Source organism: Geotrypetes seraphini, chromosome 9 (assembly GCF_902459505.1).
Source record: "Geotrypetes seraphini chromosome 9, aGeoSer1.1, whole genome shotgun sequence".
Lineage (NCBI taxonomy): Eukaryota > Metazoa > Chordata > Amphibia > Gymnophiona > Dermophiidae > Geotrypetes > Geotrypetes seraphini.
The window spans coordinates 144409896-144430689 of NC_047092.1; the positions used below are offsets into that span (position 1 = coordinate 144409896).

Consider the following 20794-nt stretch of genomic DNA (forward strand, 5'->3'; position numbering starts at 1 on the left):
AAATGTTATTAGCCAGCAGTGGTGCTGTCCCAAGAAAGCTGCATTTAACAATAAGTGGAGAAAAAGCCTCAATCAATTTGAATGAAAGACGGCAATCCCCATTGATTTCTAGCCGTTCAACTACTTATCACAGGCAAAAAAACTCCACTGTTGAAAAAGCACAGTTATTTACCGTAACAGTTGTTATCCAGGGACAGCAGGCAGATATTGGGTTGTATCAATAGAAGTTTCGTCAGCCGAAAGCCTGAAGTCATAATGCCGTTGTACAGGGCCATGGTGAGACCTCATCTGGAGTACTGTGTGCAATTCTGGAGGCCACATTACAGTAAAGATGTGCGCAGAATTGAATCGGTTCAGCGGACAGCCACCAGGATGATCTTGGGGCTCAAGGGTCTCTCGTATGAAGAGAGACTGAACAAATTGCAGCTCTACACTTTCGAGGAACGTAGGGAGAGGGGAGACATGATCGAAACATTTGAGTACCTCACGGGACGTGTCGAAGTGGAAGATGATATTTTCTTTCTCAAGGGACCCTCAGCCACAAGAGGGCATCCACTCAAACTCAGGGGCGGAAAATTTCATGGCAACACCAGAAAGTATTTTCACAGAGTGGTTGATCATTGGAACAAGCTTCCAGTGCAGGTGATCGAGGCAGACAGCGTTCCAGACTTTAAGAATAAATGGGATACCCATGTGGGATCCCTACGAGGGTCAAGATAAGGAAATTGGGTCATTAGGGCATAGACAGGGGGAGGGTAAGCAGAGTGGGCAGACTTGATGGGCTGTAGCCCTTTTCTGCCATCATCTTCTATGTTTCTATGATGTTCTCAACAGTGGGTGATGTCACCGACAGAGCCCCGCAGCGGACAGCCTTGAAAGCAGACTTGCTTGAAGATCTTTATAAGAGCTTCCGAGTGCTGCACTGTGCATGCGCAAGTGCCTTCCTGCCTCAGCTAGGACGCACGTCTCCTGTGAGGAACCTCAGTTCAGATACCTAGCTAAGAAGCCAACCAGGGGAGGAGGGTGGGTTGTTATCCTGCTGTCCTTTGATAACAACTGTTACGGTAAGTAACTGTGCTATATCCCAGGACAAGCAGGCAGCATATTCTCAACAGTGGGTGACCTCCAAGCTAAGCATAATGGGATGGAGGGAGAGTTGGCAAGTTAAGAAAAGAGATTTTGCAAAACAGATTAGCCAAAATGGCCATCCCTTCTGGAGAAAGTATCCAGACAGTAATGAGAGGTGAAAGTATGAACCGAGGACCAAGTGGCAGCCTTGCAGATTTCCTCAATAGGAGTTGATCTGAGGAAAGCTACAGACGCCGCCATTGCTCGAACTCTGTGGCCCGTGACTCGACCCTGCAAAGGGAGACCAGCCTGAGCATAGCAGAAAGAGATGCAAGCAACCATCCAGTTGGAGATGGTTCGCTTCGAGACAGGATGCCCCAACTTATTTGGATCGAAGGAGATGAAAAGTTGAGGGGCTGTTCTGTGAGGTTGAATGTGTTGTAAGTAGAAAGGCAAGGCACGCTTGCAGTCCAAAGTATGGAGAGCTACTTCTCCAGGATGAGAATGAGGCTTTGGAAAAAATACTAGAAGAACAATAGCTTGATTGTTGTGAAATTCTGACACAACTTTAGGCAAGAATTTGGGATGAGTACGGAGAACCACTTTGTCATGGTGGAAAACTGTGAAAGGTGGATCCGCAACCAAAGCTTGTAACTCACTGACTCTTCAAGCAGACGTGAGGGCAATCAGAAACTACTTTCCAAGTAAGGTACTTGAGATGAGCCTTATCAATTGGTTCAAATGGAGGCTTCATCAATTGAGCCAGGACAACATTGAGATCCCAGACCACTGCAGGTGGTTTGAGCGGTGGATGAACATTAAAAAGTCATTTCATAAAGCGGGAAACCACAGGTTGTGCAGACAGAGGTTTCCCATCAAGAAGCTGATGAAAAGCAGCAATCGCACTAAGATGGACTCTGATAGATGTAGACTGGATTCCAGACTGTGATAAGTGAAGTAAATAATCCAAAATGCCTCGAACGATGCTTCGGTCGAGGTTGAGGAGACATTGTCCGAGGAGTAGGTGAAGAGTCACTGGATGAGAACCGGCAAGGCTTCCGAGGCTTGCCTCGAGGTGCTTCGACAGGAGTCCCAGACTGCTGCTCAGGCTGGCTCGAAGGAAGCAGGGTCGAGGATGGAAGGAATTGAGCCACGACCGAGGAAATCTGAGTGGTCAGAATGACTTTCAACATGTCCTCGAACATAGGCACCGAGACAAAGGGATCAGGTCTTGAAGGTGCAGCAATGCGCTCCAAGGAGGGTGACCTCGAGGATGAGTATTCCTGATGCTTGGAGGCACACTTAGCTGGAGGTCTCGAGGAAGCTGGCAGGACCATAGATACAGGGCTTCTTAGAAATGGTACCTGAAGGAGAGACAAGAGACTTACCCATCGAAGACAACTTCAGAGGAGGTGCCGGCGAGGCCTTCGAGATCGAGGGTGTTGAGGTTGAGGCCTTAGTGGAGGCAGAAGCTGGTATCAAGGTCGAGGCCTTAGATGTCGAGGCCGTCCCCGAAGCCGAGGTCTTCTCAGGCGGTTGGTCCATAGTGCCAAAAAGTTGGAGAAAGTTGGCACAGCATCGACGAAAGGCCCGAGGTTGAAGGGTAGCACAGCGCAGACAAGCATCGGGGCAATGTTCAGGACCCAAACAAACCATACACCAACTATGGGGATCGGTGATGGAAATGGTCTTATTGTACTGTCTACACTCTTTGAACCCGGTAAGAGGCCGGGACATAGAAAAAATAAAGCCCGACGTACAGAACGAGGTGAGCGGCCGGGCCTAGGCCCAAAGGCCGCTGACATGAATGAAAAAAGAAGAAGGGGAAAAAAAAAAAAAAAATCGAATAAACTTTTTTTTTTTTTATAAGTAGACGAATGGAAAACGCGAGCACAGCGACTTAAAAATAAAATAATAAAAAAGCCGCGGTGAGAGAAGGCAACAAAGGCTGCAGAGCTGAAAAGAAGAGGACTTCTCGGCTCCGTGGAAAACGTTGAACTGAGGTTCCTCACAGGAGACGCATGCCCTAGTTCAGGCGGGAAGGCACTCGCGCATGCGCAGTGCAGCACTCGGAAGCTCTTATAAAGATCTTCAAGCAAGTCTGCTTTCGAGGCTGTCCACTGCGAGGCTCCGTCGGTGATGTCACCCACTGTAAAGAATATGCTGCCTGCTTGTCCTGGGATAATGCAATTTTCAACATGGGCAAAACACCCCAAGACTGTGCAAAGGGTAAACAAAGAAAAAAAAGTTTAACTTATCTTGACACGCCGATGTTCACTATATGGAACGCTGTTCTCATGCCGCTGTCAGACCCTGCTGAAGCCGAAGCAGCCGCTCAGCTGCAAACATCAATAGCTGTTTCTAATCCATTTCAACAGCTGTTTCTAGTTCATTCCGACAAGGCCCTTGTTTCACTAGTACGAGGCTGCGTCAGGGAAAACTTATTTAAAGCAAATACAAACCACTGCTCCATGTACTAACGGCACCCAAAAATAACTCCTGGTCATAAAGCTTACATATTTCCATGTCTGATGATGTCACTTCCAGGAACCCAGCTGGCAATCTTAATTAGTAAAACGCACACTACTCAATCCTTGGATTAAGACCATTAGGCCAGATAGTGTCCAGAAAGAATATGTAGCGCTGCTCACATTCTTTTCTTTATATTGCCCTTCCATTGTGTTAAAGGGACATGGTAAAGCACAAAAAAATTTAAAATCTTCAAAAGAGTGCTGTTGTTCTTAGCAGTGACGTGTTAACACATCTATTTGGTTTTTATGTGCAATGTTACAGTGGTGCTCAAACAATCTTGTTTTTAGACTTCTTGCAGTGTGGCCACATGGACAAACTATGACATTCACTACTACTTCCGCTGTTTCACAAGACGTCAACAATTTCATAGTCCAGGGTTTCCTCCGTGGAATATGCACAGTCATACCTTCTAGTTAGTGCAGGATTACTGATGAGCTCTTACCACCTACAAAATAGGTGTTGGTAAGCTCTTTCGCATTAATTCTTTTTTATTTTTAATTCTTTATTTGATTATTCGTTACAGTACATTAATAACAAATATTCATGAATGACCACAGCAAACTCAATATAGAGAACATTAAAACATAGGCAATTAGTCAACCGTGTCCTAGTCCACATTATCATGGTCGCATTAATTCTTTTTAATGGCTGCCTGCTAATGGCACAGCGAAGGAGATGAAAACCAATGAACTATATAATCGGATCACTTTATTAAATGATACATGTTTTGACCAAGGGCTTGCATCAGGAGTCAATAGCGTGGAATTGATGATCTTCCGAGCTAATTTGATCGCAATTGTGAACTGATGCAAAGTCTCAAAGGTTGCACAATCTCAAAAGTCAAATTGGCTCTAATGTTGCCATTAGCAGGTAGATGAAAAACAGAAGAAAACAAATCCCTCGCAAAGCGCAAACAGGCAATACCACAGCAAAGGAGACGAAACCAATATATAATTGGATCACTTTATTAAATTATATAAAAGACATGATATGTATTTTGGCCAAGGGCCTGCATCAGGCGTCAATAGCAGTTTTTGACTTTTGAGATTGTGTGACCTTTGAGACTTTACATCAGTTCATAATTCCGATCAAATTAGCTCGGAAGATCATCAATTCCATGCTACTGACTCTTGATATAAGCCCTTGGTCAAAACACATATCATTCAATAAATTGATCTAACTATATAGTTCATTGGTTTTCATCTCCTTCGCTGTGCCATTAGCAGGCAGCCATTAAAAAGAATTAATTCGAAAGAACTTACCAACATCTATTTTGTAGGTCAAGGGTGTCAAACTCAATCACATAAGGGGCTGAAATCTAAAACACAGGCTAAGTCGAGGGCCAAATTTTCTATTAAGATACTTAATCGTAGGAGAAGTATAGATCCTTCCTTGCCATGAGACACCTGTGGCGCGGTTAGACACTTTGGTGGAGCGCCCTGCTCCAACCTAGCTTTTACACTGGGACTGGGTCCTTCTGCCTACATATGGGTACTGAGGCAGCATGGTGAGGAGCTTGGCACACCACTGGGACTGGGGCTACACAGTCAGGCACTTAGATGCGACACAGTCACCGAGGGCCACATAAAACGGCCAGGCGGGCCGGATTTGGCCCCCGGGCCTTGTGTTTGACACGTGTGCTATAGGTGGTAAGAGCTCATCAGTAATCCTGCACTAACCCTGAAGGTAATCCTCTTCTCCACCCTGGACCAGGCATCAGATTTATAAGTCCTTGAGACTCCTATTTCGCGAAAAAGCAATTTTACAGTCAGTTGTCTGGAAACCAGATTTCGTTTGTAACATAGGCTATAATTGCTTAATTTTCCTACCCAATTTATGGGAAACTGAGGAAAATTTAAATACACAAGCAACCAAATTGTTATCATCTTCCTTGACCTTATACTGTAGCATTGCCACTGTAGTTAAAGATACTAACAGTTCTGTAGGCATCAGGTTTGAAAATGATTGGGATCCTACTACTGTTATGTGGATGGAAGTGACCAATTGGTAGGCTGTAATCCCCTCATTATATAATCTTGTGCACACATTTTTCCACTTGCTCCCAAATTCTATATATGGTGCCTAAAGTTAAGCACATAAAGATAAAGCTGCCCTGGGGATGGCCCTTCCCCCTAGCTTGAAGCTGCTAGTCCTATGGCTGGGGCTGGTTCTACCTAAAACCTGGTCTCTACATGGTGTCTTTGCGACTGCTTCATTACACTATCCTGAAAATCAGACTGGCTAAGGGTACTCCAGGACTAGCTTGAGACACTCTGTTCTAAGTCATCTTCTGATATGCAAATTCTATCCCAAAATTTTAAGAACTTACCTGCAGATGTTCTGATGAAGTTTATCTTGCAAGTCAATAAAGCTCTCATAGCGCTCTGCAGTGAATTTTATGTTACGAAGGACTGCGGCTACTGCATGGGGACGAACTTCAGCAGTCTGAAAGAAGGAGTCTTTAATTAACCAGCAACAGTGACAATGGCCTGTGTGTGAGCTGCTTCCAAGAAAAAATACAAGATAAGCAGAGGAGTCAAACTGAGAGGCTTGGAAGCAGTTAGGTCAGCGAGATTCTTCCTCATTTATTCTCCATTACATATACAGGCAGTCCCTGGGTTAAGAATGAGTTACATTTTTAAAGTGTTCTTAAGTCAGATTTGTATGTAACTCAGAACATGTAGATTTTAAGATTCTTGCAGCTTACATCTGCTCCAAGCTCACAAAAGGGTCAACTGTCCCTACCAGTGCTCCCTCTAAAGTACAAAACAAAGAAGTGCACAAAATATCGTATCAAGAAACAAAACTTAATTTAAGATAGCCACCATTTTCTTCGCTTAAAGTTCCTCAGAGTGCCACACGATTTTAACGCATGGTAGCTGTCCTCACAGGAACCTTTATATTATGCGATTTTTCAATATATTATTTTATAGTTTTCTTTTTAAGTTATAAAAGTGCTCGTGCTTAATACTATACTAATAGCAAGTGTAGCTATTACTTAGCTTTTTTTGTAAACTGGGTCTGGCTCAATCCCCACCGACGCGTTTCATTTTTTCATCAGGGTCGGGGAAGGAGAACACTGTACACAGTGTTCTCCTTCACCGACCCTGATGAAAAAATGAAACGCGTCGGTGGGGATTGAGCCAGACCCAGTTTACAAAAAAAGCTAAGTAATAGCTACACTTGCTATTAGTATAGTATTAAGCACGAGCACTTTTATAACTTAAAAAGAAAACTATAAAATAATATATTGAAAAATCGCATAATATAAAGGTTCCTGTGAGGACAGCTACCATGCGTTAAAATCGTGTGGCCCTCTAAAGTACAGCATGCACGACACCACACTGTTCTCAATGTGGCCATGCATCAGTCCTGAATCTGCTACTGGAATTACTGCTCAGTGAAATCAAATGACTGCCTGCATCTTTGAAAAAGAGCACTACAAAAAAGAAATGGAGTGGTAAACACTGGCCTAACAACTGGGGAAGCCCAGTTCAACTTCCACAGCTGTTCCTTGTGATCCTGAGCAGGTTACTTAACACCACATTGCATCAGGTACAAGCTTACACTGGAACCCTCCAAGGACAGGAAGATACCTCATGTATCTCGCTGTTAACTCACATTGAGTTACTGCTGAAAAAGAGGTGAGCTAAAGCCAAATAAATAATAATAAACTAGAGTAAATCAAAATACAAAAGCAGTGTCCCATTTCCTCTTCTTGGTGGATTCCCTTACAAGCAGAACAGGGCATGGTAGAGATTAGTAGTTGGTAAGAATGGGAAGGCTGAGTAGGCCATATGGTCTTTACATGTCTTCACTTTCATGGGGGGGGGGTAAATACATTATAGGCCTATTTTTCAAAGCCGTGCTAGCGGCTGCTGCGCAGTAATAGCCCCGAAGCCCATAGAGATTTAAAGGGCTTTGGGATTGTTTGTGCGCGGCTTTGTAAAACAGGCCCTAAATATCACTTATGCAAATGTCAGACTACATTACTGAATTCGGAGAAGTCCACATAATCATTTCTACCTCTTCAGTGATTATTAACCTCTGAGGCTCTCCATTTGATGGTGGAATCCTCTTGTACCTTGGTGCTTCTATCCTAAAATAGAATGCAAAAGCCATTTTGAACAACGACAACTCCCACAGCAAATCCAGAAAGAAAAACAAACATAGAAAGCATTATTTTTCAAATTTATAGGAAAGAAAAGTTATTTGGCAATGCAACTGGAAAAAGAAAGAACACTACAACTATTCAAAACTAGAGCTAATGTCTCCCCCTATACAGAATGAAAATTGAAGTAAACCATCCAAAACTCATGTCTTTTGCTGAAATGTAAGCTTTTCAGATCATCACATTGGCCTCTATACAATGCCGCAGTCCATTTTCAACCTCTGCTTTATTAACAGAGCCAAAATGCTCAAATTAACTTACAGTAACTCATTCAATTCTCATTCAATTTTGTTAATCTGATTTTGGAAAAAATAGAAACCTCGAAACAGACACTGTTTACAGCAGGCTAACCCTGCCTATTTTCTGCCACATCTGAAGAAAGGAACTTATGTGGTCTCAAAAGCTTACACACATCATCTGTGAATAATTTTCCTGCCAGGCTAATGAGAGCTATCACAACCTAGAAAGGATCTAACAGATTTGGCTGTTCTAAGCCTTCAGGTCCCAGGAGAAGAAAAAAAAGATTATAATTGAAGCCGATTTTGAAGTTCAGCCATTGCCTGTTGTTCTTTGAATTTTCAGACCAATCAAAAATAGCTACATCCCCATTTTATGACCCTCATCCTAATTCAATTAGCTCAGCTGTTGCAGTGATAGTCCTTAGCTAGTGGTCATACAAAGAGCCTGGAATCCTGCCACCATAGGCCACCAAGTCCAATTACTAGGCACAATGACAGACTCCTTCCCAGGGGCTATCAATGCTGCTTAGTTAACTGAAAGCAGTAAACTATACTTTATTTCTTATAGTTTTCTCTACATAATACGTTCAGTCTCCAAACCTTGTCTGTGCTGTTCCAACTCTTGACCACAAGGGGGCACACTCTGCTACAGAATGTGCAAAAGTTCTAGAAAAGCTGAGGGCCACATTGGATGAGTTAGTAAATTACAGTATCTCTAGCTCAGCCTGAGCAGTTGCAACTAACTGTAATAGAGTCATAGGAAACAGTAGCGTAAATGACAAAGAACATTCCTAAGAACTCTAGTTCAGCTTGGAAATATCACAAGAAAATAGAAATCCAGAGTTCCAATACCGTTCTTTAAAGACCTGAAGTCCTCGCACCAATCCTTCCAGACACAAAAGATCATAGCGGTTAGCAGGAACATCAATCTTGAAGAGAATGACATCCGACGCCCCCTCTGCCTTCGTATCACCTCGCTCCTTGCTGATTATGTCCTTTTCAGACGTCTAGAACAGAGCCAATCAATTGATGAGATAAGGAAGAAAATCATTCTGGAAAAATCCTAGAAACTGAGAAAGGAAACAGTTATATTACATTTATTAACTTCTATTCCGCCTTATCCTTGCAGTTCTAGGATGGATTACAATAAATATATTTCCAGGAATTACAGGGTGTAATATACTATAGTAGATAAACAGTCCTCAAGAACACAGTGTAACATATTTGTGCAATAACATTACATAATTTTCTGCAGGAAAATTAAAACAATCTGGAATGTTAGATAATACAGGGTGCCCACAAAAACACTCCTTGATTTTAAATGGTTACAAAATAAAAACTTATTGGAATATGTTTACAAATAAGATGACAGCAAATACAAGTCCCAAAAAAAGCATGGTTAGCAAGATTTTACACAATCGCTTGCACTTTCACTCTTATAAGCTGCGATTGGTGAAGTTACAACCTTCACAATGCAAAGCAACAAAATGACCAGGTGTTTCTCAAGTGGCCCCCGAGATCACCGGACATTAGTGTTTTGTAACTTTTTCTTTTGGGTGTACATACCTCCACTATCTGCGACTATGGATGATCTGCAGGAACGCATCACTGAAGCTATAAACATGATCAAGCCAGATATGCTACGGAGAGTCTGGTCCAAGCTCGATTATCCCATCGATGTCTGCCGAGTAACAGGTGGGGCGCACATCGAGTGTAAGTAATCAACAAATACCATATGAAACTTTATGAGTTGATGAAACTGTAGCCTCAAAGGTGAAAGAATGTTACAATAAATTTTGGTTTTGTAACCATTTAAAATCAAGGAGTGTTTTTGTGGGCACCCTGTATATTAATGATATATCTATATCCAGTTTTGCAGTTTGAAATACCAATAAACCTACTAATATCTTCAGTCTCCTTGTTCCCTTAATTGGAAGGTAGGTAAAGGGGTTCTGGACTCCCCTCATCTAACCACCCCTGTCAAAATAAATCGAGCATTTAAGTAAATGGAAGCAGATCCATATAAAACTTTATGTAATAAGTAATAAAATTTAAATAAAATTAGGGCTTGTACAGGCAGACAATGTACTTTAGAACAAACAGGGGATATGCTCATATCTGCTGAACATGGCACATAGAGGATTACTGCACAGGTCCTGGACCTGTTGGGCCGTCGTGTGAGCGGGCTGCTGGGCACGATGGACCTCAGGTCTGACCCAGCTGAGGCATTGCTTATGTTCTTATACAGGATAATGCAGGAGTCCAGCATTCCCAGAATCAGTGCCTGGACAGAGATGAAATTGGGCCATTTTTAAATATTTATGAATATTCTTTAAAATTACGCATCATCAAAAAAGATTTTTGAAGCACTTTGTTAATTTGAAGGGTGCATCATTTATCCTCTATGACACCTAATAATGAAGATGCCAAAGGGTAAGTTACAGTGTTAATTGCAATACAAACCACAGAAGGCTATCTCCCTCCATCAATAAAATCCATGTTTTATCTGTGTTAAATTTATGGACCTTCATCCAAATTCCCATTGTTTCAAAAATCTCTTTTAGGGGTCCTTTTACTAAGGTGCGTTAGCCGTTTTAGCGTGCACTAAATGCTAACGTTTTAGCGCGCACTAAATGCTATAATGGACGCTTTAGCGTGCGCTAAAAAGGCTAACGCGCCTTAGTAAAAAGACCCCTTAGTGTCTTAGTTATTATATCTAAAGACTGTTCAAACCGCAAAAGAAGAATAATGTCATCAGCATAACTATGCAAAGTTATACCTAAACTTATCCAAATACCACTAAGGGAGGCAAGGTAAAGATTGAATAACACTGGGGATAGTGGAGAGTCCCGAGGCATATCACAAGGATTTGACTAATTCTCAGATATTCCTCCCCAGGTTTTCACTCTGTACATCCTTGTTTGTAAAAATCCCAAAAACCAATTGTAAACTCTACTTGTTACTCTTATTGCTGCCAATATCTGCAGTAATATAATCTACCAACTCAAAGGCTGAGGATAGATCAAACCGTAGGTTCGACACCCCTCTTCCTTCACTCAGTGTCGTATCTGTACTGGAGTTTATCCTAAAATCCTGATTGAGAATTACGCAGCAAGATATGATCTAAATAATTTGACAAATATGATGCTGCCATGATCTTCACATAAATTTGTATGGAGGTTATTGGTCTATAGTTAGAAGTTAAAGCTATTGAAGCTTTAGAATCTTTCAATACAGGAGTAATGATTATTTCTCCAAAATCTGCAGGAAATTAGCCCTGTAAAAATAGACTGTATTCAATTCATAAGTTGCACATGAAATTGCACTGGAGATAATTTTAACAGATATAATGGGCAACGGTCAAGTTCACATAAAGAGCAAACATTCTTCTTGTATGCTGTATTCATGTCAAAATCACTCCATATCCTGTAAACTAGGATAGAAGCGCCTAAAAGTCCACCATCTCCTTTAAATTGCAATTGAATTGTTAATATCTTATTATGAAAGTATTCCGTTTGTTGAATTGAAGATGGCAGGTGTTTAAGGGAACATCTCATTGTAAAACTACAATAGTGATGCACCACATGAAACAATAATGCTACACACGTTAGAGTTAAGTAAAAGGTTGGTTTTCTCCAAACGCTGGCAGTAGATGCCTCCCTAATCAGACAGCAGAACTGATGTGGGCCATAGGGGCCATTGCCCTACCAAAATTCTGTCCAGCATCTAGAGATTGGTTGGAGGAACCAACAAGATGTTCTGCTACCCCTAATAAGCCAATCTCCATCGGTGCTCTATTCCTTGCTCAACATACCAAACAGCCAAACTCTGGCAGCATCTTCCTGAGAATGGCTTAGTAAGGCAAACAGGGCAAGTAAGCACAGTAAGTCCTGAAATCACAGAGAAAAATAATTCCAGTCCTCTCATCCCACTATTGCATGGCAAACACTGATATGGGGAGGGCCTGATGCCAAAAGCATCACTGAACCCAGTATTGTCTCAAAGTTCTCAACAGCACCACTGAGGACAGTGAATGTTGTGAAGAAACAAAGTCCCCATGGCAGCAGCCCCACCCCTTCTTCGAACAGATTTCCTTTTCAAAGCAGGAAACTGAAAGCCTCATCAACTCTTCCTATCATGAAAACTCTGTATGTGCACAAGCTCAGTCGGTGGAATGGGGTAGACTTGATCCACAAAGACTGATTTAATTACCATATATACTTGAATATTGGGGGGGGGGGGGGGGAAAATGTTAACTCGAGTATGAGCCGCAGAGACATATTTAAGTATTTTTTTCCCACTTGATGTGCTTTTGCTGCCCCTGAGTGACTGGCATTTCTATCCCTACTGCAGTGACCGATTCTTCTACCCTCTCTTGAGATTACAGCCATAATCTCACTCTCCTATCCCACCTCCTTACCCCCCCACACTGATAGCATCCTTGTCCCTCTTCTTCTGCCCCCAAAGTGACCAGCATTTCTCTCCCTCTTCTACCCCCTCTTTCCTAGAGTGACAGACACTTCTCCCCTTCCTTCTTCTCCCATGTGGTTACAGTCATAATCTCACTCCCTTAACTCTCATCCTGATGGTATCCCTATCCCTCTTTCTCCGTGGTGACTGCTATTGCCACTCTTACCTTCTCCCGGCTGCAGTGAACAGAAACTTTGCTGGACCAAGGTCTTGAGCAATTCCTCTTCCCCAACAGTGTCTGGCATTTCTATTGTTACTTTATCCTGGCTGCCATGAACAGGAACTGCGCAGATGCTCAAAGCCCCAGCCCAGCACAGTTCCTGTCCATGGCAGCCAGGAGAAAGTAGCAGCAGCAATACCTGTCACTGAGAGGGAAAAGGGAGAGGGATGCTATCAGCAAGGGAGAGAGTCAGTTCAACTATAAGCCGAGTCCCCAAGTTTTGGGCTTATATTAGGGCCCAAAAATCTTGTTTTACGGTCAAGTATTACAGTAATAACAATATTCACTACAAATAACATAAGAGACAGACTGAAGATACATCAAGCCCAGTATCCTGTTTCCAACAGTGGCTAATCCAGGTCACAAATATCTGGCAAGATCCCAAAAGAGTAAAACAGATTTTATGCTGCTCATCCTAGAAATAAGCAGTGGATTTTCCCAAGTCCATCTTAATAACAGACTATGGACTTTTCTTTTAGGAAATTATCTAAAAATTACCATTTTTAAATGCCGCTAAGCTAATTGCTTTCACCACATTCTATGGCAACAGATTCCAAAGTTTAATTGCATTATGCATGAAGAACTATTTTCTCCAGTTTGTTTTACATTTATTACTTAGTAGTTTCATTGCATGCTCCCTAGTCCTAATATTTTTTGAAGTATAAAGAAGCAATTCACATCTAAAATACTGACTGGAGTGGAATGGGTACAGACTAGTGCTACCCGATTCAGGGGAAAAAATTCCGATTCGATTTTTCGATTCGATTCTTCAATTCAATTTTCCTGCTCAATTGGGTGTGTTTTTTGGTGGGTTTTTTTTTTTACATCCTGATCCTTTTATAGCCTCTCCTACCCACACTGGCGCTGCGGTGTAAACAAAATAAACAAAAAAGACTTTTCCTCTCTCCGTTAAATCCTAGCTCACATTCGTGGTCTAACACCAGCTCTGGTAGGATACACATTTCAAATCTGACATACTGTAATCACAAAACAGAAAATAAAATTATTTTTTCTACCTTTTGTTGTCTGGTCATTATTCAAATCATGTTGGTCCCATGCTCTGGTTGTCTTCTAATAACTTGCTTGCCAGGGTCTCCTTCTTTCTTTCTCCATGCTAACCATACATCTTCCATCTCTGACCTCCACTTCCATTTCCCTTCCCTCCCCCCGAGATCTGGCATCTTTCCTTTTTTTTGGCTCCATCCCTGCAGCAATGTACCCCACCATTCCCCGATCCACCATCTCTCCTTTTCTTAACTACCTGCATCTCTCTCTCCTTTCCCACGACCCCAGGATTCATAATCTTTCCCATTCTCTTCCCAACTACCCTCCTACCCAGTATCTCTATCCTTACCCCCTACACCATCCCTTGTGTCCACCTTCTCTCCCTTTCTATTCCTTCCCTCCCTAAATCCCATTGTCCACCATCTCTCTCCCTTTCCTGTTTTTAGACCCATTATTTCTCCCCCCCCAGTCCAGCATATGCACATCTCTTTGAACCCCCCTTCCCTCCCTCCGTGTACTGCTAACACCAGGGCCCCCCTCCCTGAAGGCCTGCATCCCCCAAAGGCCTGGACTGTTCCCCCTGAAGGCCTGAACTCCTCCCAAAGGGCTGCTTTCCCCTGAAGGCCTGGGCTGTCCCCCCCGAAGGCCTGTCCCCCCTGAAGGATTGGGCTGTTCTCCCCTTCCCCCCGAAGACCTGCACAACCCTCCGAAGGCCTGCATGTTCTCCCAGCTTCCCCCTGGCCTCCCACTCTAGCGGAGCAGCCTGCAGAGAAGATCACTGGTGCTTTAGCGATCCTTGCAGGCTGCCATTGGCCTCCACAGCTGTCCTTCCCTCTGCTGTGGCCCCGCCCCTCCTCTGACATCAGAGGCAGGATCATGGCAGAGGGAAGGGCAGCTATAGAGGCCAATGGCAGCCTGTCCTTCCCTCTGCCGTGGCCCCGCCCCTCCTCTGACATCAGAGGCAGGATCATGGCAGAGGGAAGAGCAGCTGTAGAGGCCAATGGCAGCCTGCAAGGATCGCTAAAGCACCAGCGATCCTCTCTGCAGGCTGCCAGTAAATTTAGGTAAGAGCGGGAGGCCACTATTTGGGGGGGTGGTTAGCAGCTTTAACATTGTGAGCTGAAAATTTCAATGTATTGGTCCACAAAGACCCCAAAATATTTTTCTTGGATGGTGACTCCTAACATGGAACCCAATATTTTGTATCTGTAGCTGGGTTTATTTTATCTTATGTATATCACCTTGCATATGACCATGTGAAATTTCATCCGCCATTTAGATGCAAAGTCTCCTAGTCTGAGAAGATCTTTCTGCAATTCCTCAAAATCTTCTGTTATTTTAACATTAATTTTCTATCATCTGCAGATTTTATCACCTCACCCACTTATTTATGCTGTTCCTTTCTCCAAATCATTTATGTATGTGTTACAAATAACTTTTATAACACTCCACCATTCAACTTTAACCATTTAGAAAACTATTTAGTTCTACTCTCCACTTTCTGATCCTGTTTATCTTTTTAGAATGTTTTATATTTTATGTATTATTGTACTCTTGACTATATGTGTGGATCATTGTGGGCTACAAATATTTTAATTACAAGAATAGAATAAATTTAACCTCTTTCCAGTCTACATTAAATTATTGTCTCCTATTTTATGACTTTTTAACTTCCAGACAAGTTTCTCTTACTGCTGTGGCAAAAAATAAAACCTCTTCTGCCCTCTCTCTCAAGAAGGTTGTTCCGTTTCCCATCCTGGACCACCCATGATTAATCTTTCTGATACCATAATCCCATTTATCATTACACATGTGGCAGAACTGGATATTGATGTACAAAAAATACAAAGACAACCTTTCTTATAACTCTCCAAATTACTCTTTTAGAATCAGAAAATGGAAGTCTAGACTTTTTCATAATTCGGGAAAATTTTCTTTATTCAGTTTTTTTGGGTGCCTTACTGCATACAAGCATATATACATTTCTTGTTCTTTTTATGTTCATGTTTATGAATCTTTTGTATTGCAACAATTTAAATTTTCAATAAATATTTGGGGGAATAAAAGCCTCTCCTCTCTCCTTGTGGCTTATTTCTCTCACTGCCACTGCTGCTCCTGATACCCCAGATGATCCATGCCTCTATTGTTACCCTTTTTAGGAGAAGTGTCAGATTAAAAAAAATTAAACATAAGAATTGCCGCTGCTGGGTCAGACCAGTGGTCCATCATGCCCAGCAGTCAGCTCACGCGGCAGCCCTCTGGTCAAAGACCAGCACCCTAACTGAGACTAGCCCTATCAGCATACGTCCTTGTTCCGCAGGAACTTGCCTAACTTTGTCTTGAATCCCTGGAGGGTGTTTTCCCCTATGACAGACTCCGGAAAAGCATTCCAGTTTTCTACCACTCTCTGGGTGAAGACGAACTTCCTTACGTTTGTACGGAATCTATCCCGTTTCAACTTTAGAGAGTGCCCTCTCGTTCTCCCTACCTTGGAGAGCGTGAACAACCTGTCCTTATCTACTAAGTCTATCCCCCTTCAGTACCTTGAATGTTTTGATCATGTCCCCTCTCGATCTCCTCTGTTCGAGGGAGAAGAGGCCCAGTTTCTCTAATCTTTCGCTGTACGGCAGCTCCTCCAATCCCTTAACCATCTTAGTCATTCTTCTCTGGACCCTTTCGAGTAGTTCCATGTCCTTCTTCATGAACGGCGACCATCACTATAACCTGAAAACCATAAGCTTCTTAAAGCAGTAGACACCCTCACTATAAGAAATATGAGAATTATAGGAATGGATAAGAGAAGGGGAGAGACTAAATGAAGTTGGCTGGGGGCTAGAAGAGAGATTATTGCAGACTGTGGGGGAAAGACATCTTTCACATGATACCTGGCAGGATGCAAGTGTATGAGATCCCTCCCCCCAAGAAGCTGCAACATCTCTACAGAAACCCTCCCATTTTCTATGATAAGACATCTGAGAGAGAAGCCTACACCTCTGCTATCTCATTTCTCCTTTCTTCCAATCAGCCCATTTAAACTACATTTTTCTTCAATCTAACCAAATATTAAAATAAGTTTGACACTAATTGTTTAGAATCTGTGACAAATCAAACACAAGCCTGTCTCAGATCATTTAAAAGGAATTACTTTCAGGCCCGCAACTGCTGCCTCAGCAGCTCCTCTGCTCTCATCCTAAAGGACCCAGTAGTGTAAGAACATAAGAATTGCCGCTGTTGATTCAAACCAGTGGTTCATCGTGCCCAGCAGTCCACTCCTGTGGCGGCCCTTAGGTCAAAGACCAGTGCCCTAACTGAGATTAGTCTTACCTGCGTACATTCTGGTTCAGCAGGAACTTGTCTAACTTTGTCTTGAATTCCTGGAGGGTGTTTTCCCCTACAACAGCCTCCGGAAGTGCGTTCCAGTGTTCTACCACTCTCTGGGTGAAGAAGAACTTCCTTACGTTTGTACGGAATCGATCCCCTTTTAACTTTAGAGAGTGCCCTCTCGTTCTCTCTACCTTGGAAAGGGTGAACAATCTGACTTTATCTACTAAGTCTATTCCCTTCATTATCTTGAATGTTTTGCTCATGTCCCCTCTCAGTCTCCTCTTTTCAAGGGAGAAGAGGCCCAGTTTCTCTAAACTCTCACTGTACGGCAACTGCTCCTACCCCTTAACTTTAATCATTTTAGTCATTCTTCTCTGGACCCTTTCGAGTAGTACTGTGTCCTTCTTCATGTACGGCGACCAGTGCTGGACGCAGTATTCCAGGTGGGGGCATACCATGGCCCAGTACAGCATCATGATAATCTTCTCCGATCTATTCGTGATCCCCTTCCTAATCATTCCTAGCATTCTGTTTGCCCTTTTCGCCGTTGTGCATTGCGCAGACGGCTTCATTGATCTGTCAACCAGTACTCCCAAGTCTCTTTCTTGGGGGGTCTCTCTGAGTATTGCACCAGACATCCTGTATTCGTGTATAAGATTTTTGTTACTGACATGCATCACCTTACACTTATCCACGTTAAACCTCATTTGCCATGTCGCTGCCCATTTCTCAAGCATGTTTATGTCACATTGCAGGTCTTCGCAATCCTTCTGTGTCTTCACTACTCTGAATAACTTCATATCATCTGCAAATTTAATCACCTCGCTCGTCGTACCAATTTCCAGGTCGTTTATAAATATGTTGAAGACCATGGGTCCAAGCACTGAACCCTGTGGCACTCCACTCGTGAAGCTTTTCCAGTCCAAGTATTTTCCATTTACCCCCACTCTCTGTTTCCTTTCCGCCGGCCAGTTTTTAATCCACATGAGTATTTCACCCTCGATTCCATGGCTCACAATTTTTTGAAGTAGTCGTTCATGCGGGACCCTGTCGAACACCTTCTGAAAATCCAGATATACAATGTCGACCAGGTCACCCTTGTCTATCTGCCTATTTACTCCCTCCAAGAAGTGCATCAAGTTCGTCAAGCAAGATCTTCCTTTGGTGAAGCCGTGCTGGCTGGTCCTCATCAGATCATATCCGTCAAGGTAATCAATGATGTGGTCCTTTATCAGCGCCTCTACCATCTTTCCCGGTACCGAGGTCAGACTCATTAGACATCATTAGAACTGAAGGTACTCAATCATGCACTGCCTGAGGACTGGCGACAAAGTAATCCAGAAAACAAAAACTGCTCATAAACAATCATCATAAGCTTTTCCAGTACCAAGTGTTTGATGCACAATGGTCTTTAAGCCATTTGAGGAAGTAACAGAATAGGAAAAAAACAGCCCTACAAACAATAAAGCTCCCTGAGTTTAAAGAAATAATGTAGGAATAATGATATAGTACTTACAATTTCATCAAGTTCTAAGCCGAATTCAAAGCACAGCTCATCAAATTCTTCATCAGCTGTAATTAAATTAAGGCTCTCGTTATGGCATCCAATTTTGCCCCCCTAACCCCCCACCCCCAATGATTAAGCCCATTAGACCAGAAGAGCTAAGTAATAGTAACTATTGCCTGAAACAAGAAGTAATAGAAGTGCTCGGAGGAAAGTTAAGAAACTCAGTGAAGATATAACGGGGAAGAGGATTTTGAGGTTACAAGGAGGAGCAAGAGCACCTTATCCTGGGGTCACTACTCACTGTAACTCCTGCCTAGGGCCCGGAAAAGTAAGTCCCGCTTCACGCTGACAGTCGGCATGGCTCTCTCCACCCGGCTCCCGTCTCAGCGTCACCAGGACCCAGGTTAGCGGCACTTCCGGCTCTAAGGGCGGGAGAGAGGCGTCTTCGGCGCCTGACCGCAAGAACGCCTTGGTCCCTGCTCCGCAGGCATAAGCCGCTGGCTGTCGATGCTTTGATTTCACAGTAACAAGGTCATCGGAAGAAGACCAGATAAAAAACAACAACCTCGAAATAGAGCTGAGGTTTGGGCAAAACCAGTTGAACAGGCATAGATGTGGACGCCTCTGAATTGTTGTCTGTCACATCAGACTTTCTCCAAGTGGACGAGGACGACTAGGCGTTCCAACTTCCACGCCCCCCTATGGGCAGCAGCTGGCTGGATCTTGGGAGGTGCTGGGTTCGAATTTGGTTTCGTTTCGACGTGTTTTAAAGCAGCGGTGGGCAAACTTTTTGACTCGCGGGTCCTTAAATTTGCCAGAGGGGCCGGGCGACCAGAGGGGAGGGGGGTCTGATGGTAAGAGAAAGGGCTAAGGCAGAAAGAAAGACCCCCTCCCCCCCCCCCCCGGGCAGACTGCTGTCTCTGGTTTCTGCTTTCATCTTTTCACTCTCTTCCTTCCAGCGTCTGCCTTCTCTGATTCATTCCAGTTTCACTACGATCTTCATTTTTATCGCTTCTCAAATATAGCATTTGTCCCTCTCTCCTTATTTATCTGCTGACCCCTTCCCAGCATCAATCTCTCTCTACTTTATCATTCCTCTCTCTCCTCTTTCCCTCATCTGATCTCTCCCTTCCATCCTGACCCCTTCCCCTGCTCTAATCTCCCTGTTTCCTTCCTTTTTTTCCTGCACCCATCCAACAGTACCCTTTCTCTCCTTCTCCTATCCAACAGTAACACTCTTGCCTTTCCCTCCTCCCCTCTCAGCAGCATCTCTCCTTCTCTATCCCTCCCTCCAGATCCAGTAGCAGCTCTCTCTTTATTTTCCTTAGTCCAGCAACTTTCCAGCCTCCGATAGTGGGTTCCTCCCCTTCCCCTCGCAGCAGCTCTCAGTACTTGCCTGTAGCATCAGAACAGTAATTCACTTAGGTGGCCTTGGATCCTTTGATGGGTCGCGTCCGCCTCTGAGGAAAGAGGAAGTTGCATCATCAGAGGTGGGCTTCGACTCAGTAAAAGCCCTCGCTGGCCCTGTACGGACTGGCAGGAAATTTCTGCGCACCGATCTCACTGGCCCTGCAAGGACCGATCGGCAGGAAATTTTCAGCGGGCTGGATATGGCCCATGGGCTGTAGTTTGCCCATGTCTGTTTTAAAGACTAGTCCCACCGACCGACAAATGTTTTTCAAGTCTTGACTGGGGAAGAGTGCTATTTAAAACCAACCAAAGTAGGCTGGTTCTCTTTACTTGATCTATTTTTATGTTTCGGTGGAAGACATTTGAGCAGGGAAAAAAAGTCATACTAGATCAGAGATTTCTATGCTGATCCTTAGCAAAACCTTAAGCTTCTTGGAACAATGTTTATAAACAACATCATATTAGTAATACTCAAATGACTTCATTGGCTCTCTATCCATTTCCACCAATTCCTCTTATTTATTTCTATTTCTATCCCATTGTCCCCAAAGAGCTCGGTAGTATGGGGTACAGGTTAAACAAACATAGCATATAGTTAACAGGTTACAATTTACACTAGATTTGCCATAATTTCAGCACGTTTCCGATACAAGTTTTTTTCCTAGCTAGACACTTATTAAGGGTCTAATACACAGTTTACCGGTTATAATTTACCCTGGTTATTCTTACAGTGCAAGTTTTATCCTATTGTCACACAGTTTATAGATTGGATTTGCCGTAGTTATAATTCAAGATTTTTCCTTATGCGATACATACTGGGTTCTGGTACCAATGTACATATCTTTGTA

At 43.2% G+C, this 20794-nt stretch overlaps 1 protein-coding gene across 1 annotated transcript in view; it reads right to left on the reverse strand.

Moving 5' to 3' along the window:
• The window catches only part of FARSB (phenylalanyl-tRNA synthetase subunit beta), a 125693-nt gene extending 106491 nt beyond the window's left edge, over positions 1–19202 (reverse strand). Inside the window, exons 1-5 of the mRNA XM_033959660.1 lie at positions 18838–19202; positions 18546–18601; positions 8863–9017; positions 7627–7699; positions 5930–6045 (exon numbers count right to left, since the gene is read on the reverse strand). Of these exons, the coding sequence (XP_033815551.1) occupies positions 5930–6045; positions 7627–7699; positions 8863–9017; positions 18546–18601; positions 18838–18895 (458 nt within the window). The 5' untranslated portion in view covers positions 18896–19202. The remainder of the gene's footprint in view (positions 1–5929; positions 6046–7626; positions 7700–8862; positions 9018–18545; positions 18602–18837) is intronic.
• Between the last annotated feature and the right edge of the window lie 1592 nt (positions 19203–20794).